Here is a 25,385-nt window from a genome sequence, read left to right as displayed (position 1 = left end):
CAACTATTATGCGAGTGCAGATTTTCAATATTACAATATACTGTATATTTCAATATATATATATATATATATATATATATATATATATATATATATATATATATATATATATATATATATATAATATATATATCTCAAGGCCTTCGCGAAATCTATGTAGACGATGCAACATCAAACATTGTAATTCTTTGTAAAAGCTGAAGATATGTAGCTCTCGTAGAGCACGATGTTTGTAGAAGTTGGCCTTCCGGGGAGAAACCCATTCTGGTCCTTCGCAAAAACCCTCTTGAATGAGAACTTTCTCAAGTGCTGGCTGAATGGTGATAGGTCTATTACGTCGTTGAGACCACCAGATATGTTAATAGGCACAACATAACTAAACTTAAATATGTCAGGAAAAATTCTGAGCTCGAGATACCTATTAAAAATCACTGTTAGCTGGGAAGAAAAAATTGCACGACAGTGTGTCAGTACGGTTTATGTTTTGCTAATAGGCTACAGTAATTTATTTTTCTTTGTAGCCAAAAGATTTATTGTATACAACAGCTGCTTCAAAACTTTTAAAATAGTAAATTTCATAACAACTTTCTTATGTGTTTTACTGTTTGTTAATTTAATTGCGTGAGTTTGTTTTATTTAATTTACAAAAATTATATTTATAAATGTAAGTTGGCTACAACATTGAGTGTAGTTATTAACAAGCTATAGCAAGTAATTTTACCCCTGCTTTGTTGAAGGTAATCTCGTTGCCATTTAATAATAAACCGACTACTAGAAGTAATTAATATTATAGGATTTTTCATTTTGAGCTGATAGATATTGAGATGAAATAAACCAAACTATGTATGGTATATTAACGAAATTTATCTTTCATATGAAAGGCCCATGTATGTTATTATGTATGGAATATGACATCGTTCAAATGTCCACCGCGGTTTCTCACAATGATACAGATTCGATTGGTCTAATTTTAAATTACTCTGCCGCATAAATCCCGTTAGATTTGAGCGATGACCTGGGTTATGTTGATCTTAAGTTCATCGGTTGATTGAGGCCTATTGACATAGATCTACGATTTCAGAAAACCCCATTAAAAAGTCAAGGGGCTTAAAATCGCACGATCTAGGTGGCCAATTCACGTCACCTCTGCGGGAGGTATCCATACTCTCAAATCGTTCATGCAAAATGTTCATGGTCTCGTTCGCTGTATGGCACATAGCGCCGTCCTGCTGAAACCTCATGTCGTTTACTTTCATATCATTCAATCTGGGCCATAAGAAATCTGTTATCATCGTTCTGTAGCGTTCGCCGTTAACAGTGATGGCCTCACCAATGTTGTTTTAGAAAAATACGGACCAATCACACCGCCAGTCCAAAATTCGCACCAAACAGTAACTTTTTGTGGATGCATCGCTACCTGGTGAACCTAATGTTGGTTGGCGTTGTCCCATATACGGTAATTAATTATGCTTGTTAACATAGCCTTTCATCAAGGAATGCGCTTCGTCACTGAAGATAAATTTTCGCCCGAAATTAGAGCCCTCTTACAAACACTCCAAAGCCCACTCGGCGAACAAACTGCGTTGTCTATGGTCATAAACTTAGAGCTCTTGGGTCAGTTGTATTTTATACGGATGTAGGCCTAATTCCAGACGTAAAATTTACTAGGAGGGGGGGTTTAAATAAGGCAAAGTTTTTTTTATTTTGAAAGGAAACACTTTAGTGTAAATTACATTTTATGGATTTCATTCTGTCGCTTATAATCTTCCCCTAGTAACACAACTCCAATGCAGAAGATGTAATTTTATTGGAAGTTTGATGGAGTGTAGGTACTTTGTTATTATCCAGAGACAAATATTTTTGGAAGAATTTTTACCGGGGACCTAAAAATTCTATAATATTTCTAAAGATAAACTTTATTTGACTTACTGTGCAAATTAGATGTCATTAGGGTGATCGAATCTTGTTTTCTGCCTTATAAAAGCAAGCGAGTCGGCGATAAGGAAGCTGCTGTGTCCTTATAATAATTGTTATTACGTGATATAAGTAGGGAATACATACGTATGTATTATAAATATAAAAAGTTAATGAGCGTTTACGTAATCTGAGGTACGGTACTATCTCAAGGGATATTTTGCTATTTTCGCTAAAGACACAACTGAAGCCCGCACTGATGTCCAGGGGCATTTCCGGTCGGTACTTTCATGACCTCAGATAACGTGCCAGATTATCGAACGTGATCAGACGTCGAAAATGTTTGACGATCTGGGATGTAATCGGATGTGCGGGCTATGATGGCGGTGTCACCCGCACATGAGTTTTCCCTCTCTCCTAAAAATGGCTAAAATAATTCCTGTTTTAAAAAAAGATTATCCATATTCCATCAATAACTATAGGCCTGACTCCATTTTGCCAGTTCTGAGCAAAATGTTTGAAAAACTGTTTTTGGCAAGAATGCTAGGATTCCTTAATAGTCACAACCAGCTCTCTGATGATTAATGGGGCTTTAGAAACGGCAAATCGACGGTAGACTCAGTCGTGTGTGTAATCTAAAGAGTTGTAGAGGGATGAGAAAGTCGAAACCCCACCGTAAGTGTGTTTCTCGATTTATCCAACGCATTTGACTGTGTTGATTCGCATGGCATTCGAGGAGTGCCTCTTTCATGGCTCCGCTTATCTTAAGTCACAAAACCCTAGTAATTAAAATATTAAATAAACTTTCTACACTAAAAGAAATTATGTATGGAGTTCCTTAGGGCTCCATCCTCATCCAATCCTTCAAAACTGCCTGAGACAGTTTCTGAATCCAAGTATTCCCTTTCGACAGGTTCTTTCCTACATTATTGAAGTTCTTGGCCGGTTTCGTTCCGGAAGATACAGTACGTACTACTGGAACGCTTTAATAATTATAATTGGGATAAAAACATTACACTACATAGATGGTATACATACATTACACATCAATTTCAATCGCAACGTCCCCGCTTAGCTGATTTTCGTCCATTGAGTGAGTTGAATGAGTTTCAAAGAAGTTCCGATGGAATTAGTTCCAGTACGGTACTCTAGGAACATCTTGATCTTAGTAGGATAGTAGGTACTGGTAATACAACTAAACTTATACTGGTTGTCGATTGGTAGTTTATTGGTCTTTGCATACTGTGGGGATTGTGAGACAGAAAAAGAACTATTGTGTAGAGGTTATGGAATTGTTTATTTTTGTTATAATTTCTACTCAGTTTTGAATTTGTCCAAGTCACTGTTATCGTGTCGTTAAGTGTATTGAAATTTTCAGTATTTATTTATTAAATATTTATTACTGTTTTTAATTTTTCAAATGGATGAGAAGTGTAAAAGCAAACTATTTTCTGATGCATATGAGGGAAAAGTTGACGATATTATTCAATTTATAGAAAAAGACAAGTCAATATTAACAGCTCAAGATTCAGTAAGTTTAATGTTAATTTGACACTTAATAACTTGAAGTTGCAGAAACTTATTACTTATTTAAAAATCACAACTTTCTAGGAATCGAAAATTTTATACCTATTTGGCTATCCTTACTCCTTGGTATTTTATTTTTTATCAATTTCCTTTTATCACAATGCTTTTTTCAAGTTATAATTTTATATTCGTCCAACAATATTCAGTTTTGTTAAGTGTGATATTATAACAAATATTACAATTTAATATAGCCAATTTTTTCAGTACTTTGGTATTATCTGGAAGCCACTTTTTTGGAAGAGTTTTTTTTACCTTTAACCTAAAACTAGACTTAGCTATTGGAAAGAACAGTCTTTATTTGACTTACTGTGAAAATTCCTTTACTATTTGACGATTAGTTCTTGTTTTCTTTCTCCCAAAATGGTGTCAAGAAGGAAACCACTCTGTCCCTATCTACTATAAATTATTATTCAATATAAGTAGCCTGTGTTTAGATTAGGTTATCATAAACATGTTACTAGTAGTACCAAAGTGAAAAATAACCTTTACGAACACTCATGTAATCTGAGCTTGAATTTGGTGACCATGTCAAGGTATGATTTTTTTCTTCAGCAGCTTTGGTGGCACTGCATTGATTGCTAGGGTCATTCCGATGTCAGATTGCGTTGGTCAATCTGGCATGTGATCTGAGGTCGGGAAAGTACTGATCGGAAATACCCTAGCCCATCAGTGCAGGCTTTGGCACCATCCCGCATGTGTGGTGAAAAAAGAAAAGCATTCCTCAATATAATATCTAAATTCAAGCTCACATCATGTTAGCGCTTATTACATTTTTATATTTTTAATACATATGGATGTATTTACCTGCTTATATAGCCTAATAACAAATAATCCCTCAAGATAGTACATAAATCGGTAATTGTGAAGATAACGGCCGACCCGGCAAAAAGTTTCGCATTATTAACGTATAGTTTCGTCTTCCTAAACAGAACAACATAAGGTTTCAATGGGTGAAAATGACAAATAACGAAGTTATAGAACATTAAAAGTGGAACTACTTGACTTGCACGGAGTAATATTTTATGGTTTTGTTGGGTGTCACGTGGTCTTGTTATGATTGTAAGTTGATTTCATATTGGTTGCTCCTGACGTCAAGCGTTACGCTACCTTTGGATATGTAAAAAATAAAAATGTTGAAATGAGAGGAATTTAACCCAAATAATAGACATTTTTGTTCATTTAGACCTTTTAAGAATAAAAGTTCATATCAGCCTGACACAAGTGCTTCCGGCTATCAGCTCGGGCCGCGGCACCGGGTTTATTATTAAAAAATAATATTATTTGTGACTTCGACCCTCTAAAACCATAAATATTTTTGTTTAGGAAGATAGTAGAATAAATTAATAATGTTGGAAGTTTGACTGGCTATTCCGCTCGTTAACTCCTAAATTAAGCTCAGATCACATGTGAGTGCTTGTTAACTTTTTATATTTATAATACATAAGTATGTATTTACCTACTTATATAGCCTAAGTTAATAACAAATAGTAGATAAGGACAGAGTGGACTCATTGCCAACATCACTTCCTTTTGAGACTCAGAAAACAAGAACTGGAATGTTATGTCAATTTTACAGCAGTCAAAGTCAAAGTTTGTTTTTTATAATAATTAAGCTAGGTTTTTAGGTTGTCCATTTCATTTTATCTAGTTTCAGAAAATATGTAATGGTATCCTGGTTTTCTTGAAGAAAAATTAGGTATATTATAAAAACCAGAAAACAGTACATGTATGAAACGTTAAACTTGTTGGTTATGAATTTCAAAAATGTACAAAAAATATAATTATTACAATACTGTAAATGTCTAAAATATACCAAAATGTATAGAATTAGGCCAAATGCACTACACAATAATAAATACATTAATAAGCATTTTTTAATTTTTGAAAAGTGTTGGGAAGTACCTGATGAAGTGTACTAGAATAATAAATATTAGAATCTGAGATAGCCAATTTATTGTTAATGTTATCTTGTTTCAAAAAAATATATAGCTTAATATTGTCCAGGTTCTCTTGAAGAAATATGAAACACCTGTATTGTAAAAACAACAAATAGTACACGAAAGGCTAAATTTACTATTATGGGTATGGCCATGTTAAAAAATTAGCAAACCATATATATTTTCACGTTATACGAAGTGTGTCCAAAAAGTATCCGACCTTGACGTCTGGCGTGAACTGACGTTACTCAGCGGCAATGGCAATCTAGTCCCCTTGAAAGTACTCCCCTCCACAAGCCACTACCTTATTCCAACGCTCCTCCCACTTCTGGAAACACTCCTTAAATTCATTTTGCGGAATGGCCAACAATCCTTTGTCGCATTTTGTTTTATTTGTTCAACATCGTCAAACCTTTTTCCTTTCAAAGGAATTTTTGATTTTGGAAATAGTCAGAAGTCACAAGGAGCTATGTCAGGACTGTAGGGAGGCTGTCGTAGTTGGTTGATGTCGTGTTTGACCAAAAAATGCTGAATAACATTTGAGGAATGAGTTGGCGCGTTGTCGTGGTGAAGGATCCAGTCACGGCTTGTCCACAGTTCAGGTCGTTTCCTTCGCGCTACATCTCGTAGCCGCCTTAGGACCTCAAGATAATACTCCTTATTCACTATCTAGCCTCTTGGAGCATATTCGTGATGAACAACGCCATCCTGGTAAAAAAAAAAAAAAACTGTCAGCATTGTCTTGACATTGCTTCGACTTTTGTCTTGCTTTTTCCGAGTTTTCCACTGTTAAGATTGAGCCTTTTTTTCAGGGTCGTAGTTATAAACCCATGACTCATCACCAGTAATAACTTTTTTAAATAGCCCTGGGTCACTTTTTATCAAATCCAGATTGTCCTGTGCGATTTCAAGTCGACAGTTCTTTTGTCTTCTGTCAGCAGCCGAGGAACAAATTTTGCAGAAACACGGTTCATTTTAAATCTTTGTGTAAAATGTTACAAACTGACGATTTTGGTATTTCTAAATCTTCTTCCAGCTCTCGGACAGTCAATCGATGGTTTTCATTAATTGCTGCACGAACACGTTTAATATTTTTACTGAGTGACCGGATCGTATTCAATGCCTAATATGGGAAGGAGTAGGCTTGCCCCTCCCCTCCAATAACCGGTCGGTTACGCCGCAGCCGCCTACTGGTCGGCAGTCGGATACTTTTTGGACAGACCTCGTATGTTCCAAAGTATTCCAAAATTTTGAGAATTATGTGCACTGCAAAATAATAAATAAATTAATAATAAGTACCTTATAGCCTGAAATGTAAGCTTGTAAGTGCATAGGAGTAAAATTGTGTTAAAAGTGTCAAGTTTATATAAATCCAAGGTTTCTTATGTAAATTTTGATGTTGAAATATTTCACTGATTATGTTCATTTTACTCTAAATAAATACTAATTTTGAATTTTTGATTAAATATTGGCTTAGTTATGTTTCTAGGAAGCATAAAGGGAACCTGCCAAGGCCTATAGGTAAGTTATCTGAGTCTGACAGGTCAAAATGTTCTCTCATTAATACTGCAGAAGTACATGTGAATAATGTGAATATGAGATAACCTTCTAAAATCGTAGCTGAGATCATATGAGCGCCTCAACAACTCTTCTAGTTGGTCGAGATAACGTTCTAAAAATGTAGCTCAGATTATGTTAGCGCCTGAACACCTCTTCTAGTTGGTCGAGATAACCTTCTAAAAATGTAGCTCAGATTATATGAGCGCCTCAACACCTCTTCAGATTGGACGAGATAACCTTACCTTGGACAAGCAACCTTCTTATTGCTCTGCAACATCTATAACGGGTTTCCAGACACTAACTTCATGTTTCTTTATTTCTAAAAATTGCCTATGTCAGAAATTATACTTTACCCAATAATTGCTCTGGATTACCATGCTACCAGATATTCCAGGTAATTATTTGATACCTTCAAATAATTAAATCATAAAAAAGATTTATATTTTCTTTTCACTAAACTTTTAAAGGAAAAGTTATTTATTACTGTACAAGTTGGTATCTGTCAAAATCATGTTTTTAAGTTATAACAAACCAAACAGGTAGTTGTTTGTATAGATCTTCTTTAGACTAATGATACTTTTCCTCAGAACAATAGCAGTGTATAGAGTACTGTAATGTGTTCCAGAGTGACCGTTTACTGATACACTGGGCAGCACTCGGAGGACACACAGACCTTGTGAGTCACTTGCTCAGTTCGGGTTCACCCGTCGACCCTCAGGATGACGTAAGTTGATAATAATGCTGATATTGTACACTGCCTTGCAGAATGTATTAACTTATAAAGCTCCCAAGTTGGGTACACTTCCAGTTCGGCATACACTGGGTACACCAAAAACTGATGTGTCACTTTCATCTAGGCAGTCCCATGAATGTCAAGAAGCGGCACGTGATCAACTGGAAATGGTACAGAGCTTCCTGTTCTTCAAGAGTGACATGACTGAGGTATAGTCCACTATCCCTCCTCATGAGATTCCAGCAGCAGACTGCCCCCACCACCAACATTATCCATCTTGAAAATCCTATCACAGCTAGCGTATAAGTCCTTTTTGAACTAAGTACAATGAGGGGTTATGCCAGCTTCTTGTCCTATGTGAAATGTTTTTATAAGGCTGATGTCTTAATACTTACAGAGTGTTTTGGCCAGGACTTGTACTTTATTAAGTTTAGAGACCAGGTGTCTGTATTCCTGTCTACACAGAACACCTCCAACTGTACTTTCAATAAGTTCTGTGGTGCCACAAAAGAAAGTGCAATAAATCTCGTCTACTGATTTGCAGTGAAACTAACAGTAGTTTTAAACAAAAGCAGAATATAATGTATAACAATGGAACACTAACTCAGATACCACTTCATTGTATTAATCCAGCTTATCACAGATGTCAGGTGTTGAAATTATTTCATCTACTTATTTTACATTTATTCAGTACGTAACATTGGTCTCATCAAGAAATAGACCTTTAGTTACTTAAAAGTTCTATTATTTTTATTTAATATGTTTAAACACATATACGTATATCTCGACTATAAACATAATACAATGTATACAGTTAATTAATAGGAGAAAATGGCAGGCTACATGAAGGAATTTTAAATTTTAGTCTTAAATGTTGTTGTGTTGTTGTTGTTGTAGTTGATTGTTGTTGTTGTTGTTGTTTAATGTTGAGTAATAAATATACAAAAACACAATATTTCAAGGTAACTTATGAAAGATGTATATTAAGTCCTTACATGATAAGCAAATGATAAGCAAAATGGCGCCTACTAACAAGAATCTTAAATGTGGTGCTTGTCCTAAAAGAGTCACTAATGGATCTGGTGGCATTATGTGTGAAGGAAACTGCAAGAAATGGTTTCACTTTAATTGTGCAGGAAAATCTAAAAGTGAATATGCATTTTCTAAAGGTGAAAAATCTAATTTTAAGTGCGATAGCTGTATGGAGCAAACTGGTCTGCTTGAACATGACGTGAGTACATCACCTGCAGTTGTTATTGCTGTTGAAAGTGAGGGAATTGAGGACAATACATGTAAATGTTTTGATTTTATTAAAATATTGACTGATCAAATTTCTGATCTAACAAATAATCAGCTTGAACTTAGAAAACAATTAAATATTCTGCAAAATGAAAACGCTAAACTAACTTCAATGGTGAATAATCACTCAGATGCTATTGGTGACATTTTCACTGGTACCAGCAGTATTTCTTATGCTAGTGTATTAAAATCCGCTATGACGAAAATTGACTCTTCTTTAGTTACAAAAGATTTGAATAATAAAAATAATAATATCTTTGATGCAGTTAGAAATGTCAATGACAAACATATTTTGACTCCAGCGGTCGAAACTTCTCTTTTTTCTCAATCTCAAAGCCAAAGCAAAGAAATTTCAGTGCTGCCAACCAAAACTTTGGCAGACATGAAAGGAAACCTGTCTGAAACGAAAAAAATCGAGAAAGCAAAGGCGTCTGACAAGGAGAAGACAGCTAGGCTTCATGAAAACAAAGCTATACCATCCACATTGCGTACCAAGTCTACAACAGATGTTCCTTCTGTTGTTGCGTCGTTGAATAGGGAACAGGTGGTTTTGGAATTGGAAGAGGAACCTGAGGACTCCAATAGTGGATTTATTGAAGTGAGAAAACGTAACAGCAATCAAACTAGGAAGGTTATGAATAACTACAAAAGGTCTAAGTTCTTAACGGGCCGTGCTCCTGTTAATGATGATAACCTGAAAATTGTAGAAAAACATAAGCATATCTTTGTTTCGAGATTTGCTGAAGGTGTAGAAAGTGAGAACATTAAGCAATATGTAATTGCTCGTGTGAAAGGTAATAATAACTGTGAGGTGACGAAATTAAAAAGTAGGTATCCAGGATACAGTTCATTTAAAGTGGGTGTCCCATTGTCCCAGTGGAATACTGTGTATGATGAAGGTGTAGAAAGTGAGAACATTAAGCAATATGTAATTGCTCGTGTGAAAGGTAATAATAACTGTGAGGTGACGAAATTAAAAAGTAGGTATCCAGGATACAGTTCATTTAAAGTGGGTGTCCCATTGTCCCAGTGGAATACTGTGTATGATGAAGGTGTAGAAAGTGAGAACATTAAGCAATATGTAATTGCTCGTGTGAAAGGTAATAATAACTGTGAGGTGACGAAATTAAAAAGTAGGTATCCAGGATACAGTTCATTTAAAGTGGGTGTCCCATTGTCCCAGTGGAATACTGTGTATGATGAAGGTGTAGAAAGTGAGAACATTAAGCAATATGTAATTGCTCGTGTGAAAGGTAATAATAACTGTGAGGTGACGAAATTAAAAAGTAGGTATCCAGGATACAGTTCATTTAAAGTGGGTGTCCCATTGTCCCAGTGGAATACTGTGTATGATGAAGGTGTAGAAAGTGAGAACATTAAGCAATATGTAATTGCTCGTGTGAAAGGTAATAATAACTGTGAGGTGACGAAATTAAAAAGTAGGTATCCAGGATACAGTTCATTTAAAGTGGGTGTCCCATTGTCCCAGTGGAATACTGTGTATGATGAAGACTTCTGGCCTGAAGGAACTTATGTACGTCGGTTTGTATATAAACGCAAAAGTTCTGGGGAGAAAGGAACCCATGAAGCTTCTTTTTTGGAAAACATTCAGGTGAATTCACAAGTCACATAGTTTATGGTTCTACACACTCCACTAAGGATGAGTCTCAAGTCGAGGTTAGTGGCAATGTATCTTTTGAAGTCAAACTTGTACTTATTAATCTTCAATCAATAAAAAACAAATTAAACCTATTGGACATTTTCAATCGTACTATTTTATGTGATATACTGTGTGTCAATGAACATTGGTGTACCCAGGGTGAAATAGGATTATATGTACCTGATGGATATTTTCTAGCTGCTACCTATTGTAGACCTTCTCCCTACGGGGGATCTGCAATTTTTGTAAGATACTCTTTTCAATATCCATTTGAGGTGGTAAATATTGACATTTACTGTGAGTGCAAAATATTTGAAGCAGCCATGATTGTATCCAATGCTGTCGGTCTGATCATTTTAACTGTATATCGTACCCCAGATTCCGCAATTGAAATTTTTAATAATAGATTATCTGAACTTTTGGACTTTATAACTAGTAACCCTAAATTCTGTAAGTTGAAGATCGTTATCGCAGGTGACATAAACATTGATCCTAGAGTAAATAGTTCACAAACTATAAAGTTCATCAATATGCTTAAGTCTTATGATTGCTTTTGTTTGAATTTTCAACCCACTCGTGCGGAAGCGTGCTTGGATAATTTCATCTCCAATCTCCATCCAGCTACTTATACTTGTAAAACTGTCCAACCTCACCTCTCCGATCACCTTGGCCTGCTGTTGAATTTCGAACTTCCAGTTACAAGCTCACAACCCCGTAATGCGGGTGAAAAAATAACCTACAACTATAGACTTTTAAATGATGTAAATATTAATAGATTGAAGTATAGGTTAAGTAATATTAACTGGCCATATATTTTCTCAGTAGCTAATGATCTTGAAAGTGCCTGTTATTCTTTTCTACAGTCTCTGTCATTGAGCCTTGATGAATGTTGCCCTCTAGTTACTAAAACTATTTCTAGGCCTAAGCGTGCCAAAAACTGGTATACCCCTTTCTTAGGAAAACTTAGGCTATTGCTAGATTTAAGCCATCAAAAAAGCAAAAATGATCCTAGCCTGTTACAAAATCATAGGAGAATCAAGAAGTTTTATAAAGAACAGATTGATATTGCAAAAAGGAATGCCAATGATAAATACATACTAGAATCTCGTAACCCTTGCAAAGCGGCTTGGAATGTCATCAATGCTGAAACTGGGCGTAGTTTAAAAAACAATTGTCAGTCTAAACTTCCCTTTTCTGCCGATGACTTCAATAACCATTTTGTCAATATATGTAATAATGTAAATAGTAGTAATGATAATGTAAATACAGCTAGTGCCATAGAGATATTAAAATCAACCATCAAGAGTCCTCAGGTATTGCCTTTTAAGTGGAGTTATGTTAACCCTGTTGATATTCATAACACTGTATGTAGGCTAAGTAACTCTAAGTCTGAAGATGTCTTTGGATTATCCAATTTTGTTTTAAAGAAAGTTACAAAGGAAATTTTGTATCCCTTGACAATTCTTATTAATTGGATGCTCAGTGTTGGTGTTTATCCTAGATGTTTAAAAACGACTGTAACTGTGCCGATATACAAAAAAGGCGATAAATTAAATGTTAATAACTACCGACCAATTGCTTTGGTGCCTGTTGTGTCCAAGATAATCGAAAGCATTGTTAAATTCCAGGTTGAACATTATTTTGAGCAGAATTGCTTACTCTCATCGGAGCAATTTGGTTTTAGACAAAACCTCTCCACTGTTAAGGCTGTAGAAAAACATGGTCTCCTATATTATTAATGGTTTTGAAAACAAAGAAGAGATATGCACTTTATTGTTGGACCTTAGTAAAGCTTTTGACATTGTACCTCACTCAGAACTCATTGAAAAGCTTAACCATTATGGACTCGGAGATGTTGAACTATCTCTTTTTAGTTCTTACTTGTCTGATAGGTACCAGTTTGTCAAACTAAGTGGCCAGAACTCTGATCTCAAGAGAGTGACTAGGGGGGTTCCCCAGGGCTCTGTCCTGGGCCCCTTTTTGTTCGTCGTCTTCATTAATGACCTCCCAAAATTTCTACCAAACAAGAGTATCTTATATGCTGACGACACTACTTTGATGTGTTCTAGTAAACTTCCTGAGCTTAATCTTGTTATGATGGACTATATGGAAGAGAGATCCTACCTTTGGTTTACTGCAAATAGTCTAAGAGTTAATGAGGATAAGTCAGAGGAAATAATATTTAACCTAGGTGTCAACTCTGTAAATAAGTCTGTTAAGTTACTAGGTCTCCATCTTGACTCAAGACTTACATGGAGAGCACATACTGATGCCTTGTGTGCTCGTCTATGTAGAGTTATCTTTTTACTTAAGAAACTTAAATTTTGTACTAGTTGTAATTTAGTTTTAAATAGTTGCTCTTTTTCACTCTCACCTTCTGTATGGCACCCTTCTCTGGGGTGGATCTAGTGGTGCTAAAGAGGTTTTCTTGTGCCAAAAGAGGGCTGTGCGTACAATTTTTAATATTAGCTATAGTGACACCTGTAAACCATATTTTATAGAATATGATATACTTACGCTTCCTTCAATTTTTATCTTACAAATTTTATCATATGTAAAAGAAAACTTAGAATTATTTAATTTAAGAAGCTCAGTCCACAATCATTATACTAGAAACCAACATTCTATTGATCAGACGTTTGCTAGACTATCTAAAACACACGGTGCATATCTTTATTTAGGCGTAAAACTCTTTAATAAGTTACCATTAGTTGTAAGAGACATTTCATGTAAAAATTTTAAGAATTCAATGACTAAATGGTTAAAAGAAAAAGCTTTTTATTCTGTAGAAGAATTTTATTCCTGTAGTATAAGTGATTGCATTTTCATGTAAATTTTGCTATGTTGATTTTTATGTGCCATGTGATTTATAAACTGTTTTGTTGTAGGCTATTTTAATTTTAATTTTAACTTAATTTTAAATTTTAATTTTTAATTTATTTATGTGCTCCTATATGTTGGTCATATTTATATATTTATTTAGGCCTACTAGTGCTATTCTGACGTTGTCAATACATTGTTATGTGGGATGACAATAAAGATTCTTGATTCTTGATACATCTGAATCTGGAATCCTCTACTGACAGCAATGTCACCATAGGGTTGCGGAGGGTCAAGTGTTAGTGGGGGTGAAGGGAAGCTTTCACCATCTCAAGTGTCAAAGTCAAATAACGTCTTATTTTACCAAGCAAAGTTAAGGCTAAGGAAACCGCTCTAACACAACCTGGGGACCAACAGCTTAAAGGTGACTTGCGAACCACCACCAATGGTTTGGCAAGCGGGCTGCTTGCAAGGACAGGATTGCTCAGCGGTTAGCCAGCGATAACCGCCATGTCCACTACACTGCGCCACTGGCAAGGTGTGACTGCATTTGAGAAATGAAAGAGTATACGGATGTGTTGTAGTCTACAGACCACACTGATGTTACCAAACATATGGTGAGAGCCAGATGAAAGGCATTTGCTTGGAATGTTTAGTCCCTAGAACAGCCGGCACCAAAGTAGTTTGGTGGTGGATGGTACATCAAGATCCCCCTTCTACACTCCGCTCCCAGCACTGTTGCCAGTTTTACGTGTAGAAACAATTACTGCAGTCTCATCGTATGTTGCACGTCATAGCGGAAACAGCTGATGATCTGCAAGTGTATGGCAACGCCACCTCAAATCTCATTGGACTAAATTGGTGCAGGCTGCTTAGTCCATCTTTATAGTATAACGCCTCAAAGATATGGAATGATGTAAATTTGTGTTTCTTGCCCAGATGCACATGACACCTCTGATTCTGGCGTCGTCTGCAGGACGTGTCGATGTCGTCAGACAACTGGTGGGCGCTGGAGCGAGTGTCAACTCTCGCAATGTTCAAGGTCACTCATCTCTCCAGTATGCTGCCTCTAAGGGATGGAAAGATGTAAGTATGCAGTTCAGTTTTGTTCTCTTTAATTAAGGGACTGTGTGGTTATGAGAGCCATTTTAATCTGGGCAAACAATAGGTTACCCATAAAGTTATTCGCTGAGCATAGCAAAGGACATTTTTATACTTGCCTATTTCATGTTATTAAACAAATTATATTGGGTACACAGTATATTTTTAATTGTAATATGTAGTATTTTTTAGTATTTATGCTTTATTAGTAAATCAAATCGTATTTTTTTAGTCTGAATATTTACTGTGTGTATATACGAGGTATGTTCAAAAAGTAACAGATTGCATCCGGGTATGAGAATGAGCAGAATGGTACTACAGTCACTTTCCTCCAGGGAGGCGTCTGACCTTCTCTCATCAAGTAGATTGATGACTTCTCGGGTTATAGGTCTGATTACAGGACATGGTCACCTGAGGAAGCATCTTCACAGAGTCGGTATCCTTCAGGAGGATCCGCTCTGTAGAATGTGTGATGAGCAGAAGGAAACTGCCGAACACTTGCCCTTTGAGTGCCTGCAATAGCAAGGGAGGGGTATGCCTTATTTGGTAGTTTGGACAAGGGTGGCGAATTTCCCCAGGAGGACCTGATTGGTTCATTTCGGCGGTTTGTAGAACTGCTGAAACCGTAGACTGGTCGACTTCATGGTGTGCTTCCGGGGTGCGCAAAAGACCCTTGAGGCTTAAGTGCATGGTAATAGGCCGCCCCATAGAAGAAGAAGAACAGGAATTTTCATTTTTATTTATTTGTGTACATTAATGCTGTCGCCTTCAAAATAGTACCCATCAGATATTATGCACTTGTGCAAGTACTTCTTCCAGTCTTCGAAACATTTCTCAAACAAGGTCTTTGGGATAGTCTTTATCTCTTTCAGTAATGCACTTTTAACGTCATCTATGTTTGTAAAATGATGGCCCTTTAAGGTTTCTCTTTATTTTTGGAAATAAAAAAGTCAAACATTCACAAACAAGCAATGAAGTTGAGCAGATGCATTGGCATGGTGCAAAAGCCATAAATTGTTTTGGCACAAATCCGAGTGTTTTTTTTCTTCGGATTGCTTTATACAAACAGTGTTGAACTTGCAGGTAGTACACCTTATTGACCTTTTAGCAAAAATTCATGATGCACTATGCCATTAAAATTGAAGAATACAATGACACTATACTTGTCAACATCATATCCGTTAACCCTTGTTCCATCACCTGTTATAACATGTTTCAGTAATTCTGTATAGTTGTTGACTTCATTGACTACCGAGGTTGGTAGGCCTAGTCCTACACCATATACATGTTTAGGCTAAGATCCAATGTACTATCTAATTTTAACTAGTTTCTAAAACAAATATTTATATTTTATTAGTAAGCTGACCCTTTTTAAGTGCACTCGATAAGCAGGAAGGACTAATTTCGTGACTTTATACGTTTTCCTGTAATCTTGGATGATTCAAGTGTGAAACCTGCACTAAACGTATGCTGAATGTACTTGGGAGTGACATACTACATGAACTTTAAATATACCGTCCCTCTTATCAGCGTTCGTAGCGCTATCAGTTGCGTAACTGATTTACAGCACAAGGGTCTCCAGATCGAATCCACCTGGCTGCAGATTTCTTTTTATCAAAACTTTATCTTTTGTCACAATGGTGACTGTGTTTTTTATTTGTCTGTGTTATTATGCTATTTTATTTATTAATTAGCTATTGCTATTGTATTTGTTAACTATTTATTGCTGTTTTTATTTATTAACTATTTAATACTTTAGTTCTTTATTCATCTACTGAGTGGAGGATTCTATGTAAACCAGCATAAACTTTAGTATTACACAAATAAAAAATGGCAAACCACATAGTTTTCACAATAGCAATAAATTTTGAGAAAGCTATAACTCAAAAAAATGGAGATTTTCTGTGAAGATGTAAATAAAGAATGCAATGTCCTCTTTGTAACAGCATAAAATATCGCTGGAAGTAGTTAAAACTGATACCGCTAGATCAGATAAGTTTACGGTCTGCACTAAACCATAATGTTTTCGTCAAACCACATTGAAAGGTTAAAAAGAAAAGCCTATCCCTCATGGATGTCATTCATTGTTGTATTTGTGCATACATTCACAGTAAAAATATAATTATTTAAATTTATTGTAACAGTTGAATTGTACAGAAGTCTTTAGCCCTCTATGACAGGTCTCCATTCCTGAGACATTCTCTTTTCTTCATTGGTTGTCCCTCTATCACCAAGTGTTGATTCCACTGTTTTCAGTTGTGAACCTATTTCTAACCTCAGGGTGCATTTTCCCCCTCTATTTAGTTCATACTTTTTCGTATTCTTAAATAACTTTATTTTAGGAAAGAACAATTACGATAGTCACAAGGAACCTGAAATGTTAGCTATCTTTAAATTGAAATTGTTTTTTAATACCATAATACCAGTCTGTTTTATTACGAACTGTATGTACAAATTTGATGAGGCAGATAGTGAAGCTGCTCCTAGACGAGGGTGCTGAAGTAAATATCGCAGATGTACGAGGGGCGAGACCTCTTCACAGGGCGAGTTCTGTCGGTCACCTCCCAGTCGTCGCCATGCTGCTGGCACAGAAATCTGTGGATGTCAATGCAAGAGACGCCGACGGCAACACACCCCTGTAAGTCTGAATATACAATAACATTTGTTGCTAGGCGTGGATGGATATATATGAAGTCTTAATTTGGAAAAAGTAGTTTGCAACACAACAACTGATATTCTAGGAAATAAGGTCCAATTCGCACTGCATAAGCAAGCGTACAACCGGGTTTTTGTTGAAATTGATAAGGAATTTTTCCTAAGAAATAAATTGATTATCAGCCACACTAGTTTTGGTGGGGTACATACATCAAAAGGGCTAAAAATATGAAAAGATAATTGTTTGTCAATTAATGTTATGTCTAGCTTGATACTCAAAAGAGCAACCATTAGATAGAAAATTAATAATAGTTATATCAGACAACTAGTTAATGAGACTGGATGATGCCATTTTAGGGTGTCTATGGTAGCTGACGCTGATTTAACATTTATTTACATGTCTTACAGTGTGTACAAAAAAATTGATCTAAGGGAAAATTAGTAATTTATATTTTTTGTACCCTTTTGACACCCTACCATTTCGACCTTCGCCAAAACTAGTGTAGTTGAAGATCAATTTCTTAGGAAAATCTTCTCGTATTGATTTCAAGAAAAACTAGATTGCGTCTTTATTCCTGCATACGGCAACAGTATCTCTAGGGGAGACATAGATCGGATTCAAAGACTGCAAAATTCTGCAGTTCGATTCATTTTAAATTTGAGGCGCTTTGATCATGTGTCACCCTTCCGAGATGCTGTCAGTTTGTCCCCCATGGAAAATGTATGCAGGATCCTGACATGTGGCATGATCCACAAGGTGCTTGCGCTGGGTGAGCCGCGCGGTACCTGATCGAGAAGCTCCAATTTCGGGAGGAGGTCTCTCAACGCAGTGTCCGCCATGGTGACCTGCTTCACTTTCCCAGAGTCAAGCATGAGTTTGGGAGGAGGAGCTTTTCTTACTTTGGCCCAAAGTTGTACAATGACCTCCCCCAGAACCTTAAACAGACTTCTGTTACTGTTTTTAAAAGTAAATTAAGAAAAATGATTGTACAGTAATTTATTTGTCTTGTTTGGGTGTTTTCTTTAGTCTATAGGTTTTAGTTTTTATTTTTACTTCCTAGTATTGTAAATAGTGTAAGATATGACAATAGTTGTTCTGTAAAGCAGTTGTTATACTGAGAAACGCTTGCAATAAAGGCATTTTTATTTTATTTTATTTTAATACAAATTGGCTCTTGCGGCTCCTGGACTAAAAGTATTTAATTTCGCAATTGCTAGAGTTTTAATAGAATCATAGAATTGGCAAATCTGTATTCTTCATATCTTCGTATTGATTTAGCCTTTGAGGACTAATGGCTGATATGTAGTCCTTAGTATTCTTCTCTTGAGGACTACAAGATGGAATGGTTGTATTTAATGCTTTAAGTGCAGATCTCATAAGAACGCCAAAACTCCTAAAGAATGCGGATCACATAATTCTACTTAATCAATGATTTTAGTTTTAGCATATTATGCAATCAATAATTTTACTTCCATTATCCCGTATTACATAATTTGATGCCTACTGTGTTACTAGGAACAGTATTCTTCACTAGAAATCGTGTGCTGTATTACATCAACTTGTTTACAAAGCAATAACTGGCAACTTGTATTCTTGATTTATGTTCGTTAGCCATGACATCCACTCAGGCCGATGTCATATATTTATAAAAGCATTTCCAATTTCAATAAAAATTGTACTTGTGTGTCATTATACTGTTTTGAATATAAACAAACATAAAACAACATTGCAAAAGGAAATTGTTTGCTTTCTTTGCATTACAAAATACTACCTGTAATTACCTTACCTATAAGTTGCTTGTTTTACTCAGCATGTGAGTACAAAATTGTTATCATCATAACTTTTTTACGTTACAATATAACTAAATAAAAATTTGTATTTTAGCTCAAAATAAAATTGTAAACAAAATGAATTGGTTCCCTGCTGTTAATTTTTTTTGTTTCCATCCTAAAAATGCTCAAGCTATATTTTTAATTTATGGCTACTAGTATTTTCCCATAAAGTGTGTTATATTTTCAAATTTTCAAACATTTAAGTAGGGAAAAAATCGTAAGTTATGATTTCTTTTACTGTCCGTAAAAAAGCTAATTTAACAGCAATCTTTTTCACGTTATGTTTTTACGAGATAGTAAATATTTTTAGTAACTGTCAAAAAATAACTTAAAAAAAAATGTTAATCCTCAAAGGGTTAAATATTTCCTTTTTATAAATTATAATTATTATTTTCTATCTAATTTTTGGATCCACCAAGCCTCAGGTATATATATAAATATATATATATATATATATATATATCAAGACCAACAAATATTTTAATTGCTAAAAATGAAATGAATCAGACCTGTTTGCGACTGTCACTGTTCAGGTAATGATTGTGCATTACAGACAAACAAATTGTATCAATATTGCTTTTTTGGAAATCAAAGAATGTGTGCTGTTTGTCATAAGGTATTTTTGCAAATTTGAGTAATATCTGGTACCAACTGAACAGTACTTAAACTGAGTTCTATCACGATATGGAAGAAAGGATTCGTTAATGTATATAGCAGTGATGAAACAAACAATATATTGCGCAACAGTCTGTATCCAGAGAATTTTACAAATTTGAAACAGACTATACATAAGTTAACTCACTACCAGTTTGGGATCATTGTATGAGAAGAAAATTGCAATTTAAGTTATGGTCTGTGGGAATATTTATAGCTTTATTGCTCGTATTAAAGGACTGGAATCAGAATCAAATCTAGAATCTGGGAAAAACTATTGGAATACAAAATTGAGTGTAATTTTTTTCTTTGCTCATTCTGGAGAAGAACGGTTATGTTGAAACATGAGATTTCAATCTTATTGATATGTTAAATGTTAACACTGATTGTGTGGACTAACTGGTTAATATGTGTGACAGCCACCTGAGCTGTGAGGAGGACCGGGGCGAGGTGGCTCAGCTGTTGGTGGAGCGAGGGGCGCAGCTAGATGCTCTCAACAAAGAGAAACAAACACCTCTAGACCTGGCCAGTACGGCTCTGGCCAAGCTGCTCAGATCTCTTGTGGAGAAAGTGTAACACCCTTGTTCATCCTTTGATTTCAGTGTGTAAGTTCAATTATTTTTATGCAAATAATAAATATTTCTTTTTTAATTTGAGTTTTTAATAATTGGTTATCCTTTTATTTATCCAGTCATGTTTCATACCTTTTACTAACCCAGTCAATACGGATATCAAATTTTTTATGTTTGGTGTACATTTTAGGAAAATAGTATTTGGGAGTGCCGATGGCTGAGCGGTCTACGACATTGGACTTTGAGTCTGAGTTAGGGATAGTGCAGGTTCAAATCCTGTCTGTGACCGTTGCATTTATTATCAGTACCATTGATCTTGTACTGTATCGACTCTCCCCCTTATTCCGTTTTAGCTGCTAATGAAAGTAGCGCGGGGATCTGTACTGGCCTTACGAGTTGCGAGGACAAACTGCGGCAAAACTAACGCGAGCTGTCTGCAACCTTGGCGTGGCCAATATTTTCATTTCATTTGAACCTCAGAGTGTAAGGTCTGATTAGGTTTGCCTGGTGAGGTAATAAACTACACGTATAAGTATAAAAGTTTATTTGATTGTAAATGCTTTCAACAATTAACTCTTAACAAAATAAGCATTAAAATATAAATATAAACATCTGCATCAAAGTGTAAAATTTCTATTAATATTAACAAAATGGTAACAAAAGTATAAAATTACATAGAACAATTCGCACCAATGTTATATTCTGCATTGACATTAGTACATAGGACAGTATAGTAGGTAATGTCAATCAAAATACTTTCAAGTACAAAAATATTTTATAACAAAGTTAGATATCTGTACTATATGATAAACACTTGATAATCTTTAGATGTAGATCAGAAACGATTGGGTACATAACTACAAGAAAGCAATGTTGATTAATATAGACCTCTATATTAATCAACATTGCTTAATATAGATATCAATATTGCTAGAACACCTGTAATCTAGCAGAGTTGGACAGTATTGTTCGTTAAAAGCAACTTGGGAAATGTTTTCAAACATTTATCGTATTCAAATCAAATCAAATCAATCAAAGAGAACTTTATTCATATACATCGAGTACAGAATATGTGTCAGTATGTATGTAAAAATTTTATCTAGTTTAAAACATGGATAAAGATAAAAATGTCATGTCCAGTTTAAAAAATTCCTCGATGGAGTAAAACGTCCTGTCTTTCATTTAGAGAAAAATGAAAGAACCAGAATTGTGCTGCACACGCAAGCAAGTTTGGCAACCTGTTATTCAGTTTAACTGACACAAAGTTATTGCAAAAATATGTTGAACAATGTTTTAGAATGATGGATTGTTTTAAATTCAAACTTACATGCATTATAAGGCAGGATTATACTTAGTTTTGAAGGAATGTGAGTAAAGTGAATAATTTTATTTTAATTTCTTGCAATAAACATATTATTAGAATAGTAAATTCATAAATTTGAATATTTTGTATTCGGGGTTTTGATAAAAAAAAATAATTGTATTTATTTGATTTTTACAACAAGAGCAAGAAAATGTATTAAATTTTATGTCCCATTTATATATTTTTAAAGTTTGAATATTACTGATTGTGGGTATATGTTTTTCCATTTTGAAGCTTTATCAATAATTACAATGTACCATATAAATTTGTCTTTAATTGATTGTTTTATGCTGTTGTTAGTCAGATTCCTAACCTATTGCAGATTATTAGAATTCTTACACCATAAGCAAAACAATATAGGCCTACAATCTCTTGTTTGCATATCATTGTGTCTAGTTTTGTATAATTATCTATCAATAAAGCTTTTTTAACAGAAAACAAAATTGAGAAGTAGAAGTATGTTCGAATTTTATGAAAATTGAAGATTTTTTCCAATACTTGAGAACGAAAATCCTTTTAATGAATTAATTGCGCACTTACAAGAAAATGTTATACTTATATTTTTGTGGTTTAGATCGTCAATGTGGTTGCATATGAGTCAAGGTGTGGGTATTTCCTAAATGATTTTAAAAATAACTATTTTAAGACCGAGGTTCCTAGTTGTCTTTTGTAAAAATGATTTTTTATTATCGTTTGATCATGTTTATTATTATTATTATTATTTTATTGTAAAGAAAATTAAAAAATACTAGGCAACAACCTCAGAACTTCTACACTGCCAACTTGCTGATCACTTGGACCACTCTGACTCCTCATTAATACCCAAGTGAACACAACCTCATCCTACCATTCTTGTTTCCTCCGAAATCCACATAAAGCTTCTCTTACAGACCTATTAAATATGGCTTAACAATTTGATAGTTATTAAAAGCTCCTGCACTAAACGCCACAACAAGTACTCTATATTCCATTCAGATTAGGCTAACTTAGTATAAATACATTTGTAGCAACTGATATACTGTCTGCAAAACTAAGTTAATATAGTATGGAATTATAACATGAAAGCAGACATTTTTTATAACACGTAACAATGATAAATGTCCGTAATCGTTATTCTGGTAATACAAGGTTACTTTAATAAGGAAAAATATGTATTACAACTACAAAAAATATAAATAAGTAAAAAAAAAGTAACCTTTTATTCGACACAAAGACTAGAGAAAGTGCTGCAACAACAACCAAACAAATTTTAGGAAACAACATTCAAGCAATTTCAAATGGAATTGAAATATGAAATTAGTAAATTAATCATTTCTGAAGTAAAAGTTTTTTGTTTAAAGAATAAAAAGAAGTAAAATAGATACCATTATTATTTTTTATCCTTAATTTGCCTTAAAGTACTTAAACAAAACATTGTTATTGTTTATTTCAGTTTTTAACATAGCGTTGATTTCAAGTTAACTTTTTGGTGAAAAATAACATTTATTTACAAAAATAATAAATATTTTACAAAAATGATTTTTTATATATTATATTACAAATATAACGTGTGCATTATTATCTACCATATTGTTAAAAAAGTCATTTGTAAATAATCTAAGCTCTAAAAATTAACCATTTGAAATTCTTATACACCCTTAAAACATACCAAATATAATTTAATTGATTCACATAAAAATAATAAAATACAAACATATAAGTATTTTAACACAAACACACACTCTGTAACTAACTTAACATGATCTTATTTCTCTGCAATGGAACACAATATGCTGCAATATTGCAGCAAGTAATTATGCAATCTTTTGAGAGAAAATTTTTTCTCCCCAATTGCATATTTTTGTTTTGATTTTTGTTTTTGAGAGAAAACGTCCAGTTGCACTTGGGAATTTGTATTGACATATGTAATGACTTAGTTCCTCCAGTTTTTCAGCTATTATTTTCTGCTGATTCACTGTGGTATCAGATCTGTCTCAGAAGAGTAAAATAATGAAAGTAATCCCCTGATTCTATTTTTATATTTGTTCACATTTGTTGCAAGGACTTAGCAAGTGAGGGGGTCCAACTCCCCCAAATTTTCAATTTTTTCAATAACTCTTTTAGTAAACAATTATTATTATTTAAATAATTCAGTATTACTCAAAGATCGTTCTCAACAAAGAAACGGGTCAAGAACGTTTCAAGGAACAAAATGAGGTCTTACTCTCAGTCCACTACGAGAAAATATCAGTTGTCTGGACCCCCCAACATTTTTTCCTTGCTACGTTTTTGATTTGTTACTATATTTATCTTTGTTACTGAGCTGATATTTAAGTAGTTTATGGATGTGATATTATGGATGGCAACAGATGATTAGGGAATGAACATTTGTGTGATTAGGAATTATTGTACATAATACTGCCAGAAAAACTTTTAAATGAATTAACAGCGGAGATTTTTCTGAATGAAGAAAGTGATTAAAACAGATAAAGACAGTGTCAGCTATCAGCTGAAACACAATATGTCGTGAAAGTGTCATTACACTGTTTATCTCAGAAGGATTCCAAAGCAGTGGAAACATGAATAAAAACTTCTAAACTACATATGTACACTTTATTGGTATTAGTCAATTGTCTTGCCTCAGTATGTATAAAAAAATATACTGATAAAATAATTATTTAACTTCATATCGTTCTATATGTAAAATTGTTTTAAGTTTGTGAAAAAATTTGAAAGTTTTGCCAAAAAATACACGGCAAAATTTTTCTCTCTGTGTTTACATAATGGATCAAATTATAAATTAGAGGCAGCCCTTTGTTTTAATTATAGGTTTACCAAAATCCCATGTTTTAGAGAGTTACAGGAGTGTGCTTTGAACAGTTTTAAATTAGGTTTTTAATTAAACTAAAAACTTTTTTGGGTAACCATAACACAGTAGTAAACAAAATACAAATCTCATGCATACAACAAGCTTGTGTTCATTGTGGACAATATCTGTACCAGGGGCGGATTTAGCATAGGCTTTGAGGGGGGTCACCCCCTGTAGAATAGAAGGATCTGGGGGCCCTCTCTCAGAAAAAATTTATATCTTAAAACATATTTTAAACCCTCACATTTTTTTATGAAACAAAAAACTAAAAATATAAATATTTGGAAAAGGGTCATAACCCCAGTTACCCATCTCCAACTCTAAATCCACCACTGACTTCTACAGTCTGTTTAACTATTGACAGAAGGAATTAGCTTAACCCTAGAAGAGTCCTTCAGAAATTGTTATATATTTGGGGTCTCAGAATATATATATAAATGACATAGAACTAAACAATTATTTTACAGCAGCATTGGATATTTTTACTTCATTAATAAAAAAAAAGTAATTGTTACATCAATGTATCAATATGTTATGAAAAGATAATTTAATTGAATAAGTTAATTTTACTTCAATATCTGATGTTTAATTTTAACATTAGTAGATTAACAATACAAATTTATTTGAAAAAGTATGAAGTGATTATTTGTTCATCAATTTGTAGTTGCTAACAGAATAGTACTAGAATAAAAATAATTTGATGCAAATATTTGTGACACTACAATTTCCTGCAGATAATGGTGAAAAAATTTACTTATGTCCTTTAAAAAGTATAATAAACAAAGAAACTAGTGTTTGTTCACTTTTGAAGTAGCTACGTGTGTGGCAATCATGTAGAAAACAATACGA

The 25,385-nt window shown here is 34.2% G+C and overlaps 2 protein-coding genes across 3 annotated transcripts; both read left to right on the top strand.

Annotated features, from left to right (window-relative positions):
* The first annotated feature begins 3,180 nt into the window (after positions 1-3,180).
* On the top strand, positions 3,181-20,404 carry LOC124367393 (26S proteasome non-ATPase regulatory subunit 10-like). Its single transcript, XM_046824171.1, has 5 exons — positions 3,181-3,445; positions 7,624-7,722; positions 14,450-14,596; positions 17,080-17,249; positions 20,173-20,404. Exons 1-5 carry the CDS (start codon positions 3,335-3,337, stop codon positions 20,327-20,329), a joined length of 684 nt encoding a protein of 227 aa, XP_046680127.1. The 5' UTR covers positions 3,181-3,334; the 3' UTR covers positions 20,330-20,404.
* Positions 8,733-12,401, top strand: LOC124367392. 2 transcript variants are annotated; one of them, XM_046824170.1, is made up of 3 exons: positions 8,733-9,776; positions 9,930-10,388; positions 10,542-12,401. In XM_046824170.1, exons 1-3 carry the CDS (start codon positions 8,738-8,740, stop codon positions 10,661-10,663), a joined length of 1,620 nt encoding a protein of 539 aa, XP_046680126.1. In that variant the 5' UTR covers positions 8,733-8,737; the 3' UTR covers positions 10,664-12,401. The 2 variants fall into 2 exon arrangements, with proteins under 2 accessions (XP_046680126.1, XP_046680125.1); XM_046824169.1 differs by having other exon boundaries at positions 9,930-12,401.
* Positions 20,405-25,385: the final 4,981 nt, after the last annotated feature.

The sequence above is a fragment of the Homalodisca vitripennis genome, chromosome 8 (assembly GCF_021130785.1).
Source record: "Homalodisca vitripennis isolate AUS2020 chromosome 8, UT_GWSS_2.1, whole genome shotgun sequence".
In the NCBI taxonomy this organism is placed as follows: Eukaryota; Metazoa; Arthropoda; class Insecta; order Hemiptera; family Cicadellidae; genus Homalodisca; species Homalodisca vitripennis.
This window is presented reverse-complemented; position numbering and strand designations above follow the sequence as displayed.

Excerpts from the sequence above, each read along its gene's own strand:
- LOC124367393 (XM_046824171.1), top strand. The coding sequence starts at position 3,335 with ATGGATGAGAAGTGTAAAAGCAAACTATTTTCTGATGCATATGAGGGA. Across the intron at positions 3,446-7,623 it reads TATTAACAGCTCAAGATTCA|AGTGACCGTTTACTGATACA; the intron begins GTAAGTTTAATG and ends AATGTGTTCCAG. Across the intron at positions 14,597-17,079 it reads CCTCTAAGGGATGGAAAGAT|ATAGTGAAGCTGCTCCTAGA; the intron begins GTAAGTATGCAG and ends TTGATGAGGCAG.
- LOC124367392 (XM_046824169.1), top strand. The coding sequence starts at position 8,738 with ATGATAAGCAAAATGGCGCCTACTAACAAGAATCTTAAATGTGGTGCT. Across the intron at positions 9,777-9,929 it reads TGTTTCGAGATTTGCTGAAG|GTGTAGAAAGTGAGAACATT; the intron begins GTGTAGAAAGTG and ends TGTATGATGAAG.